Genomic DNA, 23,234 nt, shown 5'->3' with positions numbered 1-23,234 from the left:
GAGCCTCACTCAACCGTACAGGGAGGCGTCTCTACTGGTGAATTACAGTTCACCCGTAAGCAGCGTGGCATCAACCGCGCCAGCGAGGTCCGTACACCTCGCTCCTGTTCCAAGGCGGGAAAAATCTCCGATCCCCTTTGTCCCCAGTAGAAAACTGTTAGTTTTAACCTTTTAGTTAAAATTTAAGAAGTCATTATTATTAACCCTTGTATTATTTTCTCTATTTCTGTTTTTTTTAAATATATTTTGCAATTTAATTTATAGGCCTTTGGTTATAATTATCAAACTATTAAGCAAATTAATATTGATGATAATTAATTAAATTATGCTGATTCATTGTTTCTCACTGTCTCTGGAAGAAAGAAAATTTGGTTCTTTTGGATTCCAGTGCTGAGTCTCCATGAACACCGAGTCAGAAGTCCTCCACCACTTAACACTAAAAGGGTTTGAGGCACGGAAGCTCTTCCCAGGTTGATCAGACACTCCTGCCGATGTCCTCGGAAGAACCCAGTCAAGGAATCCCATCCCCGTCGCCATTTGTTGTAGAAAAATTTGTTTTTTACCAAGACAGAGACCGATGATTGTCACTCAGAATCAGCTTTATTATAATCTTGCAAGAGAGAAGGACTTTTTACAGCATTGGAAATGTGCTCAATAGTGCTGCCAAATCGTTCTGCCTAGACAAAGCAAAGGTTCTCCTAGAAGCTACAACAGTTTTCAAGGTGCCTCTCATGAAACCTGTTGTCCTAGACATAATCTTAACAGTGTGGCGTACATATTATCTCACACAGCTACAAGCAGAAGGCTGAGAAACCATTACTCTAAGACTAAATAAGAGAAGAATGGAACAACATTAAGGGGTTCTAATACTTTTGTCAGTTCCTGTAGAGTATCAAGGAGCAAATCAAGCAAGGCACTAAAAATTTCCTGGTTGCCTGTAGAATGCAGAATCATTTCCAAAAATTCCTATTACTTACAAAGGAAAGTATGTATAAAGCATTTAATGGTATAGTGTAAGAGATATGTTAATTTGGTATTCACCTACCAGATTACTCAGGTCCATAGCATATGGTAATTAATAACATAAACTTTGTCGAAATCAGGGGAAGCTGCCTCTTGTGTTTGTGATCTGATAAAATAGAAATGACTCCCCACAGATCTGAGAGGCCCCTTGTCTAAATGTTTTCAAAAGTAGATTAAAAACTTGTTTTCTCTCCCAAGCCTTTGGTTAAGGTTTAAATATTTGCTGATCTAAGTTTTGAAAGAAATGCTGTTAGTGTCTTGGTATTGTGATGTGTATGTGTGTGCATGTTAATAATATTAATCTTAGAGGCGTGTTCGTAATATTACAAGATTACGTTAAACCTGTATAAGAATACATTGTGGCTTAACTGTAGTGGTGGCAGCATCATGGTGTGGGATTACTTCTTCTTTTGAGGGAACTGAGATTTTAGCTTAAAAGTTCATGCCTTTGGCGTGGCGCTGGCGGCGTAGGGGTTAGCGCGCGACCACGTATAGAGGGTATAGGCCTTGAAGCGGCCGTCCTGGGTTCGTTGATGACTGAAAGAACGTCATTTTCAGCGCTGCAGTAATTCCAAGCAGGCTTCAAAAACAACCGACAATGACTTCATGAAATGAAAAGTCTAAAAATAACCTGGGGAGAAACTGGGGAGTGATCACAAGAGGTCCAAGGACTAGAGATGTCCTCAAAATCGGCTGGTACCTGAGACTTTCTTAGGGTAGAGTTGTCAAATATGTGACAATGAAGATGTGGGATGCCCATAATCGTCTTACAATTAAGTCTTAATGCTGTTAATACATCAAAATTTGTTTCAACAATGTGTTAGTTGCTCACTAATGCAACCAGGTTGGTGGAGCTATTTGTCCACACCATTCTCCAGGACATTTCTTACATCACAGAAACCTACATTTTAATGGAATGTACACTTTTAGGTCCACTGTTAATGATCTAAAAAGACTGCTGCTTGTGTTTTGCAAAACAAATGGGCTCACAAAGAACAGTAAAACAAAAATTCACGCATGCCTAATGAATGTTTGTGAAGAAAATTGATTTATGATCAGACACGTTTTCAGTTCATTGGAGTTCTTTTTGTCATTTTGTAGTGATGACTCAGAACATGACAGAGCTAGATCAGAATGTAAGTGATGTTCTTCTGAGTTTATTAGGTTTCAATACATTGAACACTGTGAGACAACCACCTCAGAGTGACACCATCACAGGGAGATGATTGTCCTGTAGTGTTATTTCCATTTTCTTCTTTTGTTTGTCCTAAACACAGGCGGTACACAGGCAGTCTACCCAATTAAAACCTTTATATGAATTCAGTTAAATTAGGAAATAACCTTTTGTCAACCTGACTCATTGCCTCCATTCTTCTCAGTGATTATGGCTCAGGAACTGAAACTCCTCTGAAAATTAATGTAAATGGAGTCAACATAATTTAATCTGCTAGACATGCTGACATGTTTCATTTTCTTTGCCTCTCATGTGCTCTGTGCACATTCTCCCTGTGCATCAGTCAAAAAAATTAACATTTGTCCCTTGAATGACAATAACTCTGTGCCATGTCAAAAAAGGACAACCTCTTGTTTGGAAGGGTGGTGTTCGGTAAAAGCCACTTAAAAGATAAAAAGAAAAAATTCCCCTTTAATTGTCAGATAGTTTGGGACAGGTGTGGTCCTGAAAACAACAGCGCTGCACTTAAGTCAAACCAGCAATGCTCTAAAGACTGAATGGCCACACCTTGGATTTAGCTCATTTAACAATGAGGCAACAGCAGCATTCCCTTCTGAATGGCAGGGACAGACACATATTATCAAATAATATTTCGGTCTGTTAAGGGTTGTCCTGTGAATACCAGCCCAGTAAGGCGATGGTATTAGGACAAAGTCAAAAGGGTGAGCCAAGCTTTGACAATATTGAACAACAAAACTCTTCACACATGGAATGAATTCACACAATTTCTTAAAATACAAGAATTTATTAACAAAAATAAGTCAACTCAAAATCAAATATATTTCAATCAACAAACTCTTTACTATGCTAAAACAATCCAACTAAACTACCAAGCAGAATTAAAGAATAATGAAGACTAATGGACTATGTACAATATAAACAAGTTGATTAAAGATGATTAGAAATCATGACCAAAAAGAGTGATGCAACATTACCATGCAATGTTTATGTTTGAGAACCAAGGATTATCTTGAAGAATCTGGAAATGAAGTTAAGTTAGTCTTGGAACCAACTTAGACAACCCTTCACAATGCAAGATCAGATAAAATATTATTTTAATAAAATAATGTTTTAAGAATGATCTGCTGAATAAAACCAACCTTCTGGATGACCATTTCTCAACGGGGTCTCATTAACTGCCTTTATTTATTAAAGTAATATTTAAAGAAATATTATTAAGGAAATATTTTGGAAAAGAGCAAATCTTTCTGGAGAAATTGGGCTTAATGGTGTTTACTTAGTTATTAAATTTAGTAAAATCATGTTATGGACACATTATTTACTGAATTGAAAACTAAACCTTTCTGGGTAAATATTATTTGGAGGAAAGCACGTGTCCTTAGCTGTTAGCAGTTGAAGCTAACAAAGGAGGCTGATAGCTTAGCAACAGAATCAAACACATACCTTTAAAATACCGTTAATAAAAGGGTTAAAATGTATAAGCGTGGACGGCACGTTATGATCAATGTTCTGTTTAAAATCACCCTTCAAGTAAAGTTTGTCTTAACTTTAAAAACATACAAACACAGAACACAAAGCTGAGCATGTGTGCTGCAGATGGTCCGCTAGCACTAAGTTGCTGAGTTCAAGACACAAACAAAACCAAACTTCATAAAATGGAAAAACGTTTAGATTATTTCATTCTAAATCACTTATATCTCTCTGCCCAAAACCTAACCTCATGAACCGTGTTTAGGAGTTGTCCGGGCGACGACGACGTTTGAAAAAAGGTCCACTGTGAACAAAGGGTTAGCTTCCAGCTAACCTCTGGAGCAGTGGCTGGAAGACGCCTCATTCTGTCCGCTGACCACACTGCACGTTACCACGGGATGCGGCCCCTGTTGTTGTCCTTTCAGACCGGGGAAAAACCGCTCCACTCTGCTCTGTAGAGACAGCGTCTCTGCAGGGAACTCTGGAACACAGTTTGCTTCTGCAGCCCTCAGCGAGAAAGTCTCCCTTTAGGAATGAATACCGTATTCTTTCAACAGTAATTCATCAGTACTTAACTTGTGCATATGATCGTGTGATGTAATGACACCCTGGGATCTAGTTTGAAGAGTTTATGTCTGTTTGCCAGGAAAGAGACATTAGTGCGCTGTCTACCATCCGGACTCTGTGCGAGGCTGGCCGGTGAGACAGCACGCTAATGTCTCTTTCCTGGCAAACAGACATAATTGGGCATCTGAAATCTGTCTTTAAGGGGGAGGTTTTGTTGTAATACTTGGGACTTTGGTATCGTGTTTTGCTTTAATATTCAGTATATTCCTTAGTTTTAACATTCCTCATGCTTTTGGTCTGTACATTTCACATGGGTTTACATTTCATATGACTTTATATTTATCTACATTTCTATCAGGCATTTCTCCTATTTCCTCAGTTCACCTTCAGTTGTGACAGTTGGTGACAGATCAACAAAAAGCAGAACATAAATTTGAGATTGAAAGAAAATGATACATGGTTTTAGTTTTTGTTTTGTTCGGATATAAATCTGGAAATGTGGCATGCCTTTCTATTCTGCACGCTTTCCTCTGTTACCTTTCAATAAAATGACGGGGCAACCAATTGTCCTCAGTCCACCCGTGTTTACTTTAATTTCAGTTTAACTGCAGCTGGTCTGTGAAGGCCTCAGAAGTTTGATGGAGAACATTAGTGAACATAAAGCATCATGAGGACCAAAAACGCAAATAGTTGTGATGAGGTTTAAAGCACAGAGAAAATTTTTAAATAACATCCCAAGCTTTCAACATCTGACGGAGCATTGTTCAATCCATCACATGAAAAGTGAGGTAACATGGCATACAGTAATTGCAAACCTACCAAAACACAAGCAATGAGGGCTAAGATATCTGGAACTTCTTTCAGAAAGGGGAGACAGTAAAGAAATTCAAGAACAATACTCAAAGTTCCATAAATCATAATTCTTATTTATTTGGTTAAGAGTGAATCTGTAATTTGAAACTCTACATCATACATGAGAAATCTTAATTTCTTGACAAAAATCTAAAGGAACAATAATGCTGAATTACAGGTCATTATATTTATTTGTCCATCTAACTGTGCACTGGTAACAGTAACCAAGAGACAAAATTTGTTCTTACATAACTTCTAAGATTAGAAAACAAATCTCAAATACAAAGAAAAGAGAAGCATAGAAAAACTGAGCTTTGATAAATAAGGTATTTTCTTAATTTATATTTACATTTAAATATTTGCTTAAAATAATATTACTGAATGTAAAGCACATACACCTTTAATCAAATGTCAAATAAACTTAATCATCAATAAAGTAACATTTCACTCATTTTTTTAAATCAATTAGAGGATAAAGATAAACAGTCCAATGAGCAGATGAAGTAGACCAAGTGTGACTTGAGGTGCACTACTTGTGGTTTTGGTTGTAGTTGTAGTAGTGGCTGTTGTAGTAGATTTGGTGGTTGGTTTCATTGTTGTAGTTGTGGTGGATGTGGTAGTTGATGTAGTACCGGTAGTAGTTAGTGTAGTTGTTTTAGCTGTTGTAGTAGATTTGGTGGTTGGTTTCATTGTTGTAGTTGTGGTGGATGTGGTAGTTGATGTAGTACCTGTAGTAGTTAGAGTAGTTGTTTTAGCTGTTGTAGTAGATTTGGTGGTTGGTTTCATAGTTGTAGTTGTTGGTGTCTTTGTTGGACTTGTTGATGTTGTAGTTGTGGTGGATGTGGTAGTTGATGTAGTGCCTGTAGTAGATGGTGTTGTTGTGTTAGCTGTTGTAGGTTTTGTGGTAGGTTTCATGGTTGTAGTTGTTGGTGGCTTTGTTGGACTTGTTCCTGTTGTAGTGGATGTGCTAGATGATGTAATACCTGCAATAGTAGTGGTTGTAAGTGCAGCAGTTGTTGTGGTTGGTACTGCAGTTGTGGTCGTTGGTACTGCAGTTGTTGTGGTTGGTGCAATGGTTGTAGTTGTTGCAGCCTCCGTTGTGGTGGTAAGTGCAGTAGTAGTGGTTGTTGGTTCTGCAGTTGTGGTTAGTGCTGCAGTTGCGGTTCCCGGTGGAACAATTGTAGTTGTTGTTACAGCAGTTGAGGTTGGTGCAGCAGTTGTGGTCGTTGGTTCTGCTGTTGAAGAGGTTAGTGGCGCAGTTGTGGTGTTTGGTGCTGTAGTTGTGGTGGTTGGGGCTGCAGTTGTGGTGGTTGAAGCTGCAGTGGTGGCTGTTGGTGCTGCCGTTTTGGTTACTGCTGTAGTTGAGGTCGTTGGTGCTACGGTTGTGGTGGATGGTGCTGCCTTTGTGGTGGTAGGTGCTGCCTTTGTGGTGGTTGGAGGTGCAGTTGTGGTGGTTGGTGCTGCAGTTATGGTGGCTGGTTCTATGGTTGTGGTGGTTGGTGCTGCTGTGGTGGTGGTTGGTGTTGCAGTTGTTGTGGTTGGTACTGCAGTTGTGGTTGTTGGTTGTATGGATGTGGTAGTTGGTGCTGCAGTTGTGGTTGGTGGTGTAGTTGAGGTGGTTGGTGAAACGGTTGTAGTTGTTGCAGCCTCTGTTGTGGTGGTAAGTGCAGTAGTGGTGGTTGTTGGTTCTGCAGTTGTGGTTGGTGGTGCAGTTGTGGTTGTTGGTGGTGCAGTTGTGGTGGTTGGTGCTGCAGTTGTAGTTGTTGGTACTGCAGTTGTGGTGGTAGGTGCTGCGGTTGTGGTTGTTGCTGCCGCAGTTGTGGTGGTAGGTGCTGTGATTGTGGTTGTTGCCCCCGCAGTTGTGGTCGTTGGTTCTATTAATGTGGTGGTTAGTGCTGCAGTTGTAATTGTGGCTATAGTTGAGATTGTTGGTGCTATGGTTGTAGTTGTTGCAGCCTCAGTTGTGGTGGTAAGTGCAGTAGTAGTGGTTGTTGGTCCTGCAGTTGTGGTTGGTGGTGCAGTTGTGGTGGTTGGTGGTGCAGTTGTGGTGGTTGGTGCTGCAGTTGTAGTTGTTGGTACTGCAGTTGTGGTGGTTGGTGTTGCAGATGTAGTTGTTACTGCAGTTGTGGTGGTAGGTGCTGCGGTTGTGGTTGTTGCTGCAGCAGTTGTGGTGGTAGGTGCTGCGGTTGTGGTTGTTGCTGCCGCAGTTGTGGTGGTAGGTGCTGCAGTTGTGGTTGTTGGAGCCGCAGTTGTGGTGGTTGTTGGTGCAGTTGTGGTGGATGGTGGTGCAGTTGTGGTGGATGGTGCTGCAGTTGTAGTTGTTACACCCTCAGTTGTGGTGGTAAGTGCAGTAGTAGTGGTTGTTGGTGCAGTAGTTTTGGCGGTCGGTGCTGCAGTTGTGGTTGTTGCTGCTTCAGTTGTGGTGGTTGGTGCGGCCGTTGTGGTGGTTTGTGTTACGGTTGAAGTTGTTTCAGCCTCCGCTTGGGTGGTAAGTGCTGTAGTAGCGGTTGTTGGAGCTGCAGTTGTGGTGGTTGGTGCTGCAGTTGTAGTTGTTGCAGCCTCAGTTGTGGTGGTAGGTGCAGTAGTAGTGGTTGTTGGTGCAGCAGTTGTGGTGGTTGGTGCTGCAGTTGTGGTTGTTACAGCAGTTGTTGTGGTTGGTGCTGCGGTTGTGGTTGTCACTGCCGCAGTTGTGGTGGTAGCTGCTGCAGTTGTAGTTGTTGCAGCCTCTGTTGTGGTGGTAAGTGCAGTAGTAGTGGTTGTTGGTTCTGCAGTTGTGGTTGGTGCTGCAGTTGTGGTGGTAGGTGCTGCGGTTGTGGTTGTTGCTGCCGCAGTTGTGGTGGTAGGTGCTGTGATTGTGGTGGATGGTGTTGCAGTTGTGGTGGTTGGTGCTGCAGTTGTAGTTGTTGGTACTGCAGTTGTGGTGGTTGGTGTTGCAGATGTAGTTGTTACTGCAGTTGTGGTGGTAGGTGCTGCGGTTGTGGTTGTTGCTACAGCAGTTGTGGTGGTAGGTGCTGCGGTTGTGGTTGTTGCTGCCGCAGTTGTAGTGGTTGGTGCTGCAGTTTTGGTTGTTGCAGCCGCAGTTGTGGTGGTTGTTGGTGCAGTTGTGGTGGATGGTGGTGCAGTTGTGGTGGTTGGTGCTGCAGTTGTAGTTGTTGGTACTGCAGTTGTGGTGGTTGGTGTTGCAGATGTAGTTGTTACTGCAGTTGTGGTGGTAGGTGCTGCGGTTGTGGTTGTTGCTGCAGCAGTTGTAGTGGTAGGTGCTGCGGTTGTGGTTGTTGCTGCCGCAGTTGTAGTGGTTGGTGCTGCAGTTGTGGTTGTTGCAGCCGCAGTTGTGGTGGTTGTTGGTGCAGTTGTGGTGGATGGTGAAACGGTTGTAGTTGTTGCACCCTCTGTTGTGGTGGTAAGTGCAGTAGTAGTGGTTGTTGGTGCAGCAGTTGTGGTGGTCGGTGCTGCAGTTGTGGTTGTTACAGCAGTTGTTTTGGTTGGTGCTGCGGTTGTGGTTGTTACTGCCGCAGTTGTGGTGGTAGCTGCTGCAGTTGTAGTTGTTGCAGCCTCTGTTGTGGTGGTAAGTGCAGTAGTAGTGGTTGTTGGTTCTGCAGTTGTGGTTGGTGATGCAGTTGTGGTGGTAGGTGCTGCGGTTGTGGTTGTTGCTGCCGCAGTTGTGGTGGTAGGTGCTGTGATTGTGGTTGTTGCCCCCGCAGTTGTGGTGGTAGGTGCTGCAGTTGTGGTTGTTGGAGCCGCAGTTGTGGTGGTTGGTGCTGCGGTTGTTGGTGCGGTTGTGGTTGTTGCAGCCGAAGTTGTGGTGGTAGGTGCTGCGGTTGTGGTTGTTGCTGCCGCAGTTGTGGTGGTAGGTGCTGCGGTTGTGGTTGTTGCTGCCGCAGTTGTAGTGGTTGGTGCTGCAGTTGTGGTTGTTGCAGCCGCAGTTGTGGTGGTTGTTGGTGCAGTTGTGGTGGATGGTGAAACGGTTGTAGTTGTTGCAGCCTCTGTTGTGGTGGTAAGTGCAGTAGTAGTGGTTGTTGGTGCAGCAGTTGTGGTGGTCGGTGCTGCAGTTGTGGTTGTTACAGCAGTTGTTGTGGTTGGTGCTGCGGTTGTGGTTGTTACTGCCGCAGTTGTGGTGGTAGCTGCTGCAGTTGTAGTTGTTGCAGCCTCCGTTGTGGTGGTAAATGCAGTAGTAGTGGTTGTTGGTTCTGCAGTTGTGGTTGGTGGTGTAGTTGTGGTTGTTGGTGGTGTAGTTGTGGTGGTTGGTGCTGCAGTTGTAGTTGTTGGTACTGCAGTTGTGGTGGTAGGTGGTTCGGTTGTGGTTGTTGCTGCCGCAGTTGTGGTGGTAGGTGCTGTGATTGTGGTTGTTGCCCCCGCAGTTGTGGTGGTTGTTGGTGCAGTTGTGGTGGATGGTGGTGCAGTTGTGGTGGTTGGTGCTGCAGTTGTAGTTGTTGGTACTGCAGTTGTGGTGGTTGGTGTTGCAGATGTAGTTGTTACTGCAGTTGTGGTGGTAGGTGCTGCGGTTGTGGTTGTTGCTGCAGCAGTTGTAGTGGTAGGTGCTGCGGTTGTGGTTGTTGCTGCCGCAGTTGTAGTGGTTGGTGCTGCAGTTGTGGTTGTTGCAGCCGCAGTTGTGGTGGTTGTTGGTGCAGTTGTGGTGGATGGTGAAACGGTTGTAGTTGTTGCAGCCTCTGTTGTGGTGGTAAGTGCAGTAGTAGTGGTTGTTGGTGCAGCAGTTGTGGTGGTCGGTGCTGCTGTTGTGGTTGTTACAGCAGTTGTTGTGGTTGGTGCTGCGGTTGTGGTTGTTACTGCCGCAGTTTTGGTGGTAGCTGCTGCAGTTGTAGTTGTTGCAGCCTCTGTTGTGGTGGTAAGTGCAGTAGTAGTGGTTGTTGGTTCTGCAGTTGTGGTTGGTGCTGCAGTTGTGGTGGTAGGTGCTGCGGTTGTGGTTGTTGCTGCTGCAGTTGTGGTGGTAGGTGCTGTGATTGTGGTTGTTGCCCTCGCAGTTGTGGTGGTAGGTGCTGCAGTTGTGGTTGTTGGAGCCGCAGTTGTGGTGGTTGGTGCTGCGGTTGTTGGTGCGGTTGTGGTTGTTGCAGCCGAAGTTGTGGTGGTAGGTGCTGCGGTTGTGGTTGTTGCTGCCGCATTTGTGGTGGTATGTGCTGTGATTGTGGATGTTGCCCCCGCAGTTGTGGTGGTAGGTGCTGCAGTTGTGGTGGTTGGTGCTGCGGTTGTTGGTGCGGTTGTGGTTGTTGCAGCCGAAGTTGTGGTGGTAGGTGCTGCGGTTGTGGTTGTTGCTGCTGCAGTTGTAGTGGTTGGTGCTGCAGTTGTGGTTGTTACAGCCGCAGTTGTGGTGGTTGTTGGTGCAGTTGTGGTGGTAGGTTCTGCAGTTGTGGTTGTTGGAGCTGCAGTTGTGGTGGTTGGTGATGCGGTTGTTGGTGCGGTTGTGGTTGTTGCTGCAGCAGTTGTGGTGGTAGGTGCTGCGGTTGTGGTTGTTGGTGCCACAGTTGTGGTGGTTGGTGGTGCAGTTGTGGTGGTTGATGGTGCAGTTGTGGTGGATGGTGGTGCAGTTGTGGTGGATGGTGCTGCAGTTGTGGTGGTTGGTGTTGCAGATGTAGTTGTTACTGCAGTTGTGGTGGTAGGTGCTGCGGTTGTGGTTGTTGCTGCAGCAGTTGTGGTGGTAGGTGCTGCGGTTGTGGTTGTTGCTGCCGCAGTTGTAGTGGTTGGTTCTGCAGTTGTGGTTGTTGCAGCCGCAGTTGTGGTGGTTGTTGGTGCAGTTGTGGTGGATGGTGAAACGGTTGTAGTTGTTGCAGCCTCTGTTGTGGTGGTAAGTGCAGTAGTAGTGGTTGTTGGTGCAGCAGTTGTGGTGGTCGGTGCTGCAGTTGTGGTTGTTACAGCAGTTGTTGTGGTTGGTGCTGCGGTTGTGGTTGTTACTGCCGCAGTTGTGGTGGTAGCTGCTGCAGTTGTAGTTGTTGCAGCCTCCGTTGTGGTGGTAAGTGCAGTAGTAGTGGTTGTTGGTTCTGCAGTTGTGGTTGGTGGTGCAGTTGTGGTTGTTGGTGGTGCAGTTGTGGTGGTTGGTGCTGCAGTTGTAGTTGTTGGTACTGCAGTTGTGGTGGTAGGCGCTTTGGTTGTGGTTGTTGCTGCCGCAGTTGTGGTGGTAGGTGCTGTGATTGTGGTTGTTGCCCCCGCAGTTGTGGTGGTAGGTGCTGCAGTTGTGGTTGTTGGAGCCGCAGTTGTGGTGGTTGGTGCAGTAGTAGCGGTTGCTGGTGCCTCAGTAGTGGTTGTTGGTGCAGCAGTTGTAGAAGTTGCTGGTATAGTTGTAGTTGTTGCAGCCTCAGTTGATGTGGTGAGTGCAGTAGTAGTGGTTGTTGGTGCAGCAGTTGTGGTGGTTGGTGCTGCAGTTGTGGTGGTTGGTGCAGTAGTAGTGGTTGCTGGTGCCTCAGTAGTGGTTGTTGGTGCAGCAGTTGTAGACGTTGCTGGTATAGTTGTAGTTGTTGCAGCCTCAGTTGATGTGGTAAGTGCAGTAGCAGTGGTTGTTGGTGCAGCAGTTGTGGTGGTTGGTGCTGCAGTTGTGGTTGTTACAGCAGTTGTGGTTGCAGGTGTTGCGGTTGTGGTTTTTGTTGCCGCAGTTGTGGTTGTTGGTGCAGCAGTTGTGGTGGTTGCTGCTGCAGTTGTGGTTGTTACAGCAGTTGTTGTGGTTGGTGCTGCGGTTGTGGTTGTTACTGCCGCAGTTGTGGTGGTAGCTGCTGCAGTTGTAGTTGTTGCAGCCTCTGTTGTGGTGGTAAGTGCAGTAGTAGTGGTTGTTGGTTCTGCAGTTGTGGTTGGTGGTGCAGTTGTGGTTGTTGGTGGTGCAGTTGTGGTGGTTGGTGCTGCAGTTGTGGTGGTAGGTGCTGTGATTGTGGTTGTTGCCCCCGCAGTTGTGGTGGTAGGTGCTGCAGTTGTGGTTCTTGGAGCCGCAGTTGTGATGGTTGGTGCTGCGGTTGTTGGTGCGGTTGTGGTTGTTGCAGCCGAAGTTGTGGTGGTAGGTGCTGCGGTTGTGGTTGTTGCTGCTGCAGTTGTAGTGGTTGGTGCTGCAGTTGTGGTTGTTACAGCCGCAGTTGTGGTGGTTGTTGGTGCAGTTGTGGTGGTAGGTTCTGCAGTTGTGGGTGTGGGAGCCGCAGTTGTGGTGGTTGGTGATGCGGTTGTTGGTGCGGTTGTGGTTGTTGCTGCAGCAGTTGTGGTGGTAGGTGCTGCGGTTGTGGTTGTTGGTGCCACAGTTGTGGTGGTTGGTGGTGCAGTTGTGGTGGTTGATGGTGCAGTTGTGGTGGATGGTGGTGCAGTTGTGGTGGATGGTGCTGCAGTTGTGGTGGTTGGTGTTGCAGATGTAGTTGTTACTGCAGTTGTGGTGGTAGGTGCTGCGGTTGTGGTTGTTGCTGCAGCAGTTGTGGTGGTAGGTGCTGCGGTTGTGGTTGTTGCTGCCGCAGTTGTAGTGGTTGGTGCTGCAGTTGTGGTTGTTGCAGCCGCAGTTGTGGTGGTTGTTGGTGCAGTTGTGGTGGATGGTGAAACGGTTGTAGTTGTTGCAGCCTCTGTTGTGGTGGTAAGTGCAGTAGTAGTGGTTGTTGGTGCAGCAGTTGTAGAGGTTGCTGCTGCAGTTGTGGTTGTTACAGCAGTTGTGGTTGTAGGGGCTGCGGTTGTGGTTGTTACTGCCGCAGTTGTGGTGGTAGGTGCTTCGGTTGTGGTTGTTGCTGCCGCAGTTGTGGTGGTAGGTGCTGTGATTGTGGTTGTTGGAGCCGCAGTTGTGGTGGTTGTTGGTGCAGTTGTGGTGGATGGTGGTGCAGTTGTGGTGGTTGTTGCTGCAGTTGTAGTTGTTGGTACTGCAGTTGTGGTGGTTGGTGTTGCAGATGTAGTTGTTACTGCAGTTGTGGTTGTTGGTTCTGCAGTTGTGGTTGGTGCTGCAGTTGTGGTGGTAGGTGCTGCGGTTGTGGTTGTTGCTGCCGCAGTTGTAGTGGTTGGTGCTGCAGTTGTGGTTGTTGCAGCCGCAGTTGTGGTGGTTGTTGGTGCAGTTGTGGTGGATGGTGAAACGGTTGTAGTTGTTGCAGCCTCTGTTGTGGTGGTAAGTGCAGTAGTAGTGGTTGTTGGTGCAGCAGTTGTGGTGGTTGGTGCTGCAGTTGTGGTTGTTACAGCAGTTGTGGTTGCAGGTGTTGCGGTTGTGGTTGTTGTTGCCGCAGTTGTGGTTGTTGGTGCAGCAGTTGTGGTGGTTGGTGCTGCAGTTGTGGTTGTTACAGCAGTTGTGGTTGCAGGTGTTGCGGTTGTGGTTGTTGTTGCCGCAGTTGTGGTTGTTGGTGCAGCAGTTGTGGTGGTTGTTGCTGCAGTTGTGGTGGCTGGTGCTTCAGTTGTAGTTGTTGCAGCCTCTGTTATGGTGGTAAGTGCAGTAGTAGTGGTTGTTGGTGCAGCAGTGGTGGTGGTTGGTGTTGCAGTTGTGGTGGCTGGTGCTTCAGTTGTAGTTGTTGCAGCCTCTGTTATGGTGGTAAGTGTATTAGTAGTGGTTGTTGGTGCTGCAGTTGTAGTGGTTGGTATAGCAGTTGTGGTGGTTGGTTCTGAAGTTGTGGTGGTTTGTGGCATAGCTGTCGTTGTTAGTGCTGCAGTTGTGGTGGTTTGTGCGGCAGTGGTGATTGGAGCCATAGTTGTGGTGGGTACTGCAATGGTTGTTATGGCCAATGCCCGTAGATTGTTACAGTTAGCAGTATCACAGCAATTTGGACCGCTGGATATTGTACCGACACTCTGCATAAAGGGTAAAGTACGTAGGCTGTTGGCAACTTGACATGTGGTTGGAGTCATACATCCGTGTACTGGTATTGTTAGTTGTGAATTCGTCACTGTTGAAATGAAAGAAGTATTTTAATATCAGTTCTGTGAAACGTTCAACCAGTTAATGATTTTTCTAAATGTGTTGATTGTGAGCACAAATAAAAACAGCCTGCATTAACTTCTTACTATGCAATGCCTGCTGTTTGTAAGTCATTAAGCTAATATTTCCATTAGAGAATGTTTGATTCTTTTAGACATTTCTAATTTATTAATTTAAATGTGTTATTTCTGAAGTTCCTGAAACATGTATTTCATACGAAATAGATGTTAATGGAGTTAACTTGTTTCATTTACAATTTGCAGATTAAATTATTTTGTAAAAGTTATAAACATGTGATTTTTGGAAATATTGAACAAGAAATTTTACCAATTGCAGAGAAGCAGTTGATCTCATCTCCCTCACATGTTATTGAACTTGTGCAGTCAGAGGTCATGGGGTTACAAATAATACACTGGAGGGAGTTAGGTTTCCCAAAGCTGGGGTCTGAAACAGAAGTGAAACAACAGCATAACAGAGTTAAACACATAAACAACAAAGGAAAAGAAGGAAGTATGAGGAGGAAAATAGTGAAACACTTACAAGGCAGAGTGTGTGAGTTGCAGTTGTCTGTCTCGCAGCACTCAGCAGATGCAACTGCCTTTTGGACACCCAAGTTGACTGAAAAAGTCTGACTGCCTGTGACCGGACACAGAGAGGAGGATGCACAGGCTTTGAAGGTTTGTGTTCCTATACCTCCATTTGAATAAGCTGTAGAGTCAAAGAGCAATTTGTTTGTGTCAGAAAACAAACAGAACCACACATAATCTGCAATTAATCATTAAATAATATATGACATGAGAAGCATACCTCTGATTGAAGCTGTTATACACATAGTTTCCGAGCCACAAGTCGCTGAAAATGTGCTTGAACATGATGCGTCTTTGCAGGTTATGCAATTAAAGGCTCCAGCTGAAATCCGGCAAAAGTGCATATTAAATAAGGACCATATTTTATGTCCTGTTGTAAACCAACAAGAAAATATGCAGTGTTTTGAATTGTAAGACTTCTATGCTTACTTATTTTCAGAATATGATTTTAGCTTTGTAAATATGAAAGATGTATTTAATATTTTACCTTAAATCAGTAAAACACTTAAAAATACAATATTTCCTTAGCTCTTTAAACGTGTACAAAGCGGTTTTAATGAAAATATGGGTAGCGTTACCTGTGCTGTAGAACACCCAGATGATATTCAGAGAAAAGATCAGCTTCATCATAATATTCAGGTGGATCCAGCTGGTTAGTTTGCCTTGTTCTGTCACTGAAATATCGCAGCTGCGCTATTGCTTTTAAGCTGTACAGATGGCCTCTGTGATTGGGTGTGTTCTCCTGTTTGCTGCATCATTTGGCTCCTGATTCCTCACAATTTAAACACACCTTAACACACCTTGTTAAGCACGTCAACATTTAGGTGGAAGGAGAAGTTCACACAAACAATACAAATTACTCATCTGGAGCAAATAGTCTGCATTCAAAATTGGCATTTTTTTTATTTAAAAAGACATTAGCAAAGGGCAAATATAAAAATATATAACTGAAAACAAAAAATTTACTTTCTGTAGTCTTCTTTGAGGAAGTGGACAACAGAAACCAGTACAACAGATGGGAACAGGTCTGGTAGATCAATTCAAGTTTTATTTTTCATATTCTGAAACTTGTTTTTCTATAATTGTTGATTATAGCATTTTTGTTTAGGTATATCCGTCTTCGAATATATCATTAGGGTTGATAAATCCATGTGAAATGGTTTTAAATTGTGCACAATCCTGTTTTAAATGCTCTGTCCTTTCTCAAACAATATCGTGGGTGTGGTTACTTTGCAGTGCCAGTGGCAGACTTGCTTTCCAAAAAGGGACCAAAGGAGATATTCATTTGTTGCACATTTGGCTTTCTCAAATTAGTTGTACAACATACTGGTCCAGGCAACGGCCTGTATAGTTTGCTGTCCACTCTCAAGTATAAGGAGACAAAGATGCCAAAGGACAGAGAAAAATAATGTGGGCAAACCAGACATAAAAATAAATAAATAAAGGTTTTTGAACTTACATTGTAGCAGGGAGAAAGTAAAGAGTTTGGTTGAAATTGTTTCCTTTAGAACAGTTTTTCCACAGTTAACTCATTAAAGATTTTGCTTACATTTCCCTACTGCTTAGTAGTACAGATGCTCTACTGAAAGTAACTGTTATAGTGAAGTAGCCGATTTGATAAGTTCAATTTTAGAAAGATAGGTGAACACTCACCGGCCACTTTATTAGGTACACCTTGCTAGTACCGGGTTGGACCCCCTTTTGCCTTCAGAACTGCCTTAACCCTTTGTGGCATAGATTCAACAAGGTACTGTAAACATTCCTCAGAGAGTTTGGTCCATATTGACATGATAGCATCACACAGATGCTGCAGATTTGTCGGCTGCATCCATGATGCGAATCTCCCGTTCCACCAAATCCCAAAGGTGCTCGATTGGATTGAGATCTGGTGACTGTGGAGGCCATTTGAGTCCAGTGAACTCATTGTCATGTTCAAGAAACCAGTCTGAGATGATTCATGCTTTATGACATGGCGCGTCATCCTGCTGGAAGTAACCATTAGAAGATGGGTACACTGTGGTCATAAAGGGATGGACATGGTCAGCAACAATACTCAGGTAGGCTGGGGCGTTGACACGATGCTCAATTGGTACTAAGGGACCCAAGATGTGCCAAAAAAATATCCCCAACACCATTACACCACCACCACCAGCCTGAACCGTTGATACAGGGCAGGATGGATCCATGCTTTCATGTTGTTGAAGCAAAATTCTGACTCTACCATCTGAATGTCGCCGCAGAACTTGGGACTCATCAGACCAGGCAACGTTTTTCCAAACCTCATTGTCCAATTTTGTAGCCTCAGTTTCTTGTTCTTAGCTGACAGGAGTGGCACCCGGTGTGGTGTTCTGCTGCTGTAGCCCATCCACCTCAAGGTTCGACGTCTTGTGCATTCAGAGATGCTCTTCTGCATGCCTTGGTTGTAACAAGTGGTTATTTGAGTTACTGTTGCCTTTCTATCAGCTCGAACCAGTCTGGCCATTCTCCTCTGACCTCTGGGATGAACAAGGCATTTGTGCCCACAGAACTGCCACTCACTGGATATTTTCTCTTTTTCGGACCATTCTCTGTGAACCCTAGAGATGGTAGTGTGTGAAAATCCCGGTAGATCAGCAGTTTCTGAAATACTCAGACCAGCCCATCTGGGACCAACAACAATGCCCCTTTCAGAGTCACTTAAATCACCTTTCTTCCATATTCTGATGCCTGTTCTGAACTGCAGCAAATCGTCTTGACCATGTCTACATGCCTAAATGCATTGAGTTGCTGCCATGTGATTGGCTAATTAGAAATTAGCGTTAATGAGCAGTGGGACAGGTGTACCTAATAAAGTGGCCGGTGAGTGTATGTGGAGTTCTGGCTCTATGCAATGACAGATTATTAGCAAGAATGACATTTTAAATACTTTTTAATTTCACCTTTATTGTTATCACAATAAATACCACCGAATATCATGACAAAAGGGTCCGGGTGAGACAGGATCGTCTTTGGAAAAGTTCTAAACAGGTGGCAGGATCGGCACCACAGAAAATCCTTGAGTGGACACCAAAACAAAAAGCCATATCAGTATTTAGTAGGATTATTGTTGCATGAAATTAACCCAGCGCTAACATCTGCAGCACAAATGCAGCCACAATCTAAAGATTAAAGTAGTTAAAACTTTTCTTATATGAACTCTCGCAGCTGCTGATAGAAAAGTCCTCCTACGTTGGTCTGTTGAGAACTGAGGAATCAGTATCTAACAGACATATTAGCAATGTAAGACATGATGTCCTGAATGAAATAATATAGAAACAACCTGTTTATTTACCTAAATATATTCATGATTCCAAAATTAACTCACTATTTTCCATTTGTTCTATCCACTTGTGCCATGTCATTCTTGCATTTTCTTTCCCCTTGTTCTTCGACAAGTGTATTTATTTCTGACTCATATTTTACATTCATGTGTTTGTGTTATGTATCACAGTCCAAATTCTTTATTGCATACAAGACAATGTTTCGAGGTGTGTCACAGGAGGATTAAATAGCAGCAAAAACTGCGTCAGTCTTTGACGCAGTAAAGTGCACACAATTTAAAACGAGATTGTGCACACAATTATTAGGCAAGTTTTTTTTAGTATCATTTTTATCATTGCTTAACTAAAGTGATCTCAGTCAATGTATGTAAGGCCTCAAGTCTGAGGTCTAGTGTTACTGAACCTTCAACCTGAATATTTAGCAAAGTAAAAGTGAGGTTTTGGCTTCCTTAAGAGACCCAAACATATATGCACAGTTAATTTTTGGTATTGCTCCAATCTAATTTCTTTATTTTTAAAACCAGACGCCTTCTATCCTGTTAGTTTCCTGATCTGTTGATGATCAGCTTTTATAGCAGCAACCACTGCTTCCCACACACTATTCAACTGGATATACAAATATCGTCACGTTGGGGACTATGGGGATGAAACACCTTGGCTGAGGTGAAACACAACGTACAGGAGGTGGAGGCAATGGGGGGAACTTGGAATTACAACTACCTCAGCTTTGCATCATTACACTCCATTGTTGTATTTTCAAAGTTGAGTATTTTGACCCATTGCATTTCAGAAAATAAAGAGTATGTCATAAATAACTACACCTTTTATGTAAAGATCACATGGTTTGCTATAGTTAGCCCAACTCTTATCCTAAGTCTTTTTCAAAAGTTCAACAATGCAACTCCTGACAGTTTTTGTGTGCACAACTCTGATGAAAACAGTCAGGAGTTGTGCTGCTGATATCATTCCTCGACCAAAGACTGGCACCCTATCTCCAGCCTCGGTTTCCAGTATGTGAGTCTCCCTTCATTGTATCAATAAACTTTGTTATTTCAAGAATTATGTGCCTTCTTTGTGATCTTTTTCAGCATAAAGGTATCTAAAAATGTTTTAGTGACTGATAATTGTTTTCAAATTGGTAAAGGAGGTGTCCACATATCATCAACCAACTGTATCCTGGTGGCTATTACTGACCTGTGGACGAAAACCAATGTATTGGTGGAAGTTTTCTCTTTCGGTGACCAATGTAATAATGGTTATTAATGATTAATAATTTGTCTTTATTTTTGTTGTTCTCTTGATTCTTTCTCTCCTTACACATTTAAATTTTTTTCTCATCAAAACCACATTACTGTTAAATATTTTCTTTCTCAAGTGTGTCTTTGCATCGGCCCAGTATAAGCCAGTTATGATCAACTGACCTTGTATTTGTGGTTTATTCTCATTTGCCTTTCCTTCATTCAAACCAATTACTCTTCATTCTGGAGTGGCACCAAGGAGTGGAGGATCTGGGTGGATTACGACAACACCAGGAGATGCTTCTACATTAATCAACTCCTAATCAAAATAAGCAGTTGTAATGATTTTGTGTTGACCTGCTTCTTGAAACTGGACAGTTGATGTGATATAGAACTAAATGATGGAAATCTGTTTTTATAAACCAGGAAGAGGGAAGGAATAATGGAGGATGTCAATAACTTATCATTTTCCTGAGCAGCAAACTAGTAAAATAGAATGAAGCTCTTCAGGGTGTCAGGTTTCTGTCACCATGGCTACGGCAAATGACCCTTCATTAGTCATTGCTGAGATGTTGGGCGTCAATAAAGGATTCTGTCCTGATTATCATGGTTTGGAAGCTGATTTAAAAGCACTGCCAAATACCTAATGAAAATACTAGCTTGTGAAGCTAAAACAGCGAGGGCTACACGCACCCTTGCCTTCAGTCCACCTGGCAAAAGTGCGTTCCCTGGCCAACAAGATGGACGAACTGCTTCTCCTCACCTGTAAAAAGTCTGACCTCTGCGGATCTGCCACCCTCTGCTTTACCGAAACCTGGCTGAGTGAGAAAACCCCGGCTTGCGCGAGAACACCCCGGCCTGCGCACTTCAGATACCGGGCTTTCAGCTGTTTAGATAGGACCGGATTCTGCTTTTATAAAAATGAAGGTTGGTGCAGAGACATCAAAGTGTTGAAGAAGACATGTAGCCCTGTCCTGGTGTCATTTCTCATAAACTGTAAACCGGTTTATTCACCGAGGGAGTTCTCCTCGTTTGTACTGGTTGGCGCTTACATACAACCTCAAGGCTCCACTTAAGATGCTGACAACAACTAGCTGAGCATATAACATACATGTAGAAAAAACATCCAGACTGTCTCATCATTGTTCTTGGGGATTTTAACAGTGCATACCTCTTCAATAAACCTCCCAAATACAGACAGCACATTAAGTGTCCCACCAGGGATAAAAACACTCTGGACCACTGCTACACAACTTTAAAGAATGCATATCACGCTGTCACCAGGGCTGCTTTGGGACTTTCAGACCACTCTCTGGTCCATCTCATCCCTACCTACAGGCAGACATTTAAAGCTTTGTGCTGCAAATTTAAAGCAGATATTACAGGCCTGCTTTGACTGCACATATTGGACTGTTTTTGAAACTTCAGCCACTGATTTAAACCAACTTACTGAGGTGGTGAAATCATACATCAGTTTCTGTGAGGACATGTGTGCATACCAAGACCTTTTGCACATACAATAACAATAAACCTTGGTTCACTTCTCATCTGAGGCAGCTGCGCAAGGATAAGGAAGAGGGTCACAGCAGTGAGGGACCAGGTGACAGTGGGGACCAGGCCTGTATAAGCAGGCCAGGAACAAACAGACCAAGGAGTTCAAGGAGCAAAGAGAAGCTACAGAGAGATGGTAAAGAAAATCTTCTCACATGGAGATGCTTCTGTTGTTTGGAATGGTTTGAAAAACCAGACTGCCTACAGGAGCCCTTCCCCCCACCCTGAGCAGAATCCTCACCTGGCAAATCAGTTGAATCGCTTCTACTGCAGGTATGAAAAACAGCAGTTCACACCTCAACCCAACTCCTCCACATCCCATTCAGACACAAATTCTTGCCATACACCAACCACCCTTCTACCTTCAGAGGCCCTGCCTGCACTAAAGATCTTAAAGGAAGATGTAAATAGGCTCTTTCAGCACCTGAAAGCAAATAAGGCCTCCGAACTTGATAATGTCTACCCATCATGCCTGAGAGCCCGCACTGACCAACTGGTACCCATTTTCACTGAGATCTTCAACAAGTCACTGGAGCTGTGTGAGGTTCCCTACTGCTTCAAACGCTCCACTATTATCCCAGTAAGAAACCCACCTTCAGAGGATTAAATGACTACAGACCTGTTGCCCTGATGTCTGTGGTCATGAAATCTTTTGAGCGACTGGTGTTAAAGCAGCTGAAAGACATCACAGGCCCCCTGGTGGACCACTGCAGTTTGCCTACGGGGCAAACAGGTTGGCAGATGATACAGTCAACTTGGTACTACACTTCATCCTGCAACGCCTCGACCACCCAGGGATGTACGGCAGGATCCTGTTTGTGGACTTCAGCTTGGCTTTCAACACCATCAACCCAGACATCCTCCACCAGAAGCTCATCCAGCTCAAAGTCCCGGCCTCCACCTGTCAGTTGATCACCAGCTTCCTGAAGGACCGGCAGCAGCAGGGTGAGGCTGGGGAGCATCTTCTCCCGCACTAGAACCATCAGCAGCAGCGCCTCCCAGGGGTTTGTTCTCTCCTCACTCCTCTTCTCCCTCTACACAAATGACTGCACCTCAGCGGACCTGTATGTAAAACATCTGAAGTTGACAGATGACACCACTGTTATTGGACTGATCCAGAACAGTGATGAGTCTGCATACAGACAGGAGATGGATCGGATAGTACTCTGGTGTGGTCAGAACCACTTGGAACTTAACCCCCTCAAGACTGTGGAGATGAAACCCCCCATATCACCCTGATCACACCAAGATGGTGCCGACAATGGCAGCCTCGGAGTTTCGCTCTCTCTTTGTTTGTGTATTTTCTGTGTTCATATGTTTTTCGAGCCACGGTACTGTGGTCTTGGGCCACAATTCTGTGGTCTCATTCAGTAGAGAGGAACTTCTCAACATCAAAGAGTCCTCTCTTGGGATTTTTTCACCATCTTTCATCGATCCGAGGTTCACTGAGCTTCTGGCAAGCGGAGCTGCGGAACTCTATGGGATTCTGCGCGGACGGAGACGTTGGAGAGGGAAACGTGCTGGTGCGCTGGTAAAACTCCGCAGAAGAGGACTTCGCACACCACTGCCTTCAATCCATCTGGCAAATGTCTGCTCTCTAAGCAGCAAAATGGACGAGCTGCTTCTCCTCACCAGTAAAAACACGGACCTCCGCGGATCAGCGGTTCTCTGCTTCACCGAGACATGGCTGAGTGAAAACATCCAGGACCGCGCACTGCTGATGCAGGCCTTCCAGCTGTTCAGAGAAGATCGCAGCTCGGAGCAATCGGGGAAGAGGCGTGGAGGCGGAATCTGCTTTTATATAAACGAAGGTTGTTGCAGACATAAAAGTGCTGGGGAAAACATGTAGTCTTGATCTGGAGGCATTTTATATAAACTGTAAACCGTTTTATTCACTGAGGGAGTTTTCCTCGTTTATAATAATTGGCTCATATTTTCCACCGCAAGGCTGCACTTCTGCCGCTGAAAAACATCTCGCTGAGCTGATTACAGATGTGGAGAAAAAACACACGGACTCTTTCATCATAATACTGGGAGATTTTAACAGCGCAATCCTCTCCAATGAACTCCCCAAATACAGACAGCATATTAAATGTCCCACCAGAGACAAAAACATACTGGACCATTGTTACACAGCTTTAAAGGACTCATATCATGCTGTTACCAGGGCTGCTCTGGATTTTTCAGATCATTCTCTTATCCACCTCATCCCAACCTACAGACAGAGACTAAGAGCTTCCAAACCCAAGGTTCACACTGTTCAGAAGTGGACTGAGGAAATCAAAGCAGATGCTACAGGCCTGCTTTGAATGCACAGACTGGACTATTTTTGAAACCTCAACCACTGACTTAAACCAACTAACTGATGTGGTGACATCATACATCAGTTTCTGTGAGGACATGTGTGTGCAGACCAAGACATTCTGCACCTTTGGGAACAATAAGCCATGGTTTGCTCCACATCTCAGGAATCTGCGCAGGGAAAAGGAAGAAGCTCACAGCAGTGGAGATTGGGTGCAGTACAAGCAGGCCAGGAACAAACTAACAAAGGAGATCAAAGCAGCCAAGAGAAGCTATGGTAAATGGACTGAA

At 44.4% G+C, this 23,234-nt stretch overlaps 1 protein-coding gene across 1 annotated transcript; it reads right to left on the bottom strand.

Annotated features, from left to right (window-relative positions):
• Nucleotides 1-5,858: 5,858 nt before the first annotated feature.
• Nucleotides 5,859-15,235, bottom strand: LOC124876786 (mucin-5AC-like). The gene is made up of 8 exons (XM_047379787.1): nt 15,133-15,235; nt 14,775-14,876; nt 14,508-14,675; nt 14,295-14,411; nt 12,137-13,935; nt 8,952-9,937; nt 6,091-6,795; nt 5,859-5,967 (listed from the first exon to the last, which is right to left on the bottom strand). Exons 1-8 carry the CDS (start codon nt 15,182-15,184, stop codon nt 5,859-5,861), a joined length of 4,038 nt encoding a protein of 1,345 aa, XP_047235743.1. The 5' UTR covers nt 15,185-15,235.
• Between the last annotated feature and the right edge of the window lie 7,999 nt (nt 15,236-23,234).

Source organism: Girardinichthys multiradiatus, chromosome 11 (assembly GCF_021462225.1).
Source record: "Girardinichthys multiradiatus isolate DD_20200921_A chromosome 11, DD_fGirMul_XY1, whole genome shotgun sequence".
NCBI classification, from domain to species: Eukaryota; Metazoa; Chordata; class Actinopteri; order Cyprinodontiformes; family Goodeidae; genus Girardinichthys; species Girardinichthys multiradiatus.
This window is presented reverse-complemented; position numbering and strand designations above follow the sequence as displayed.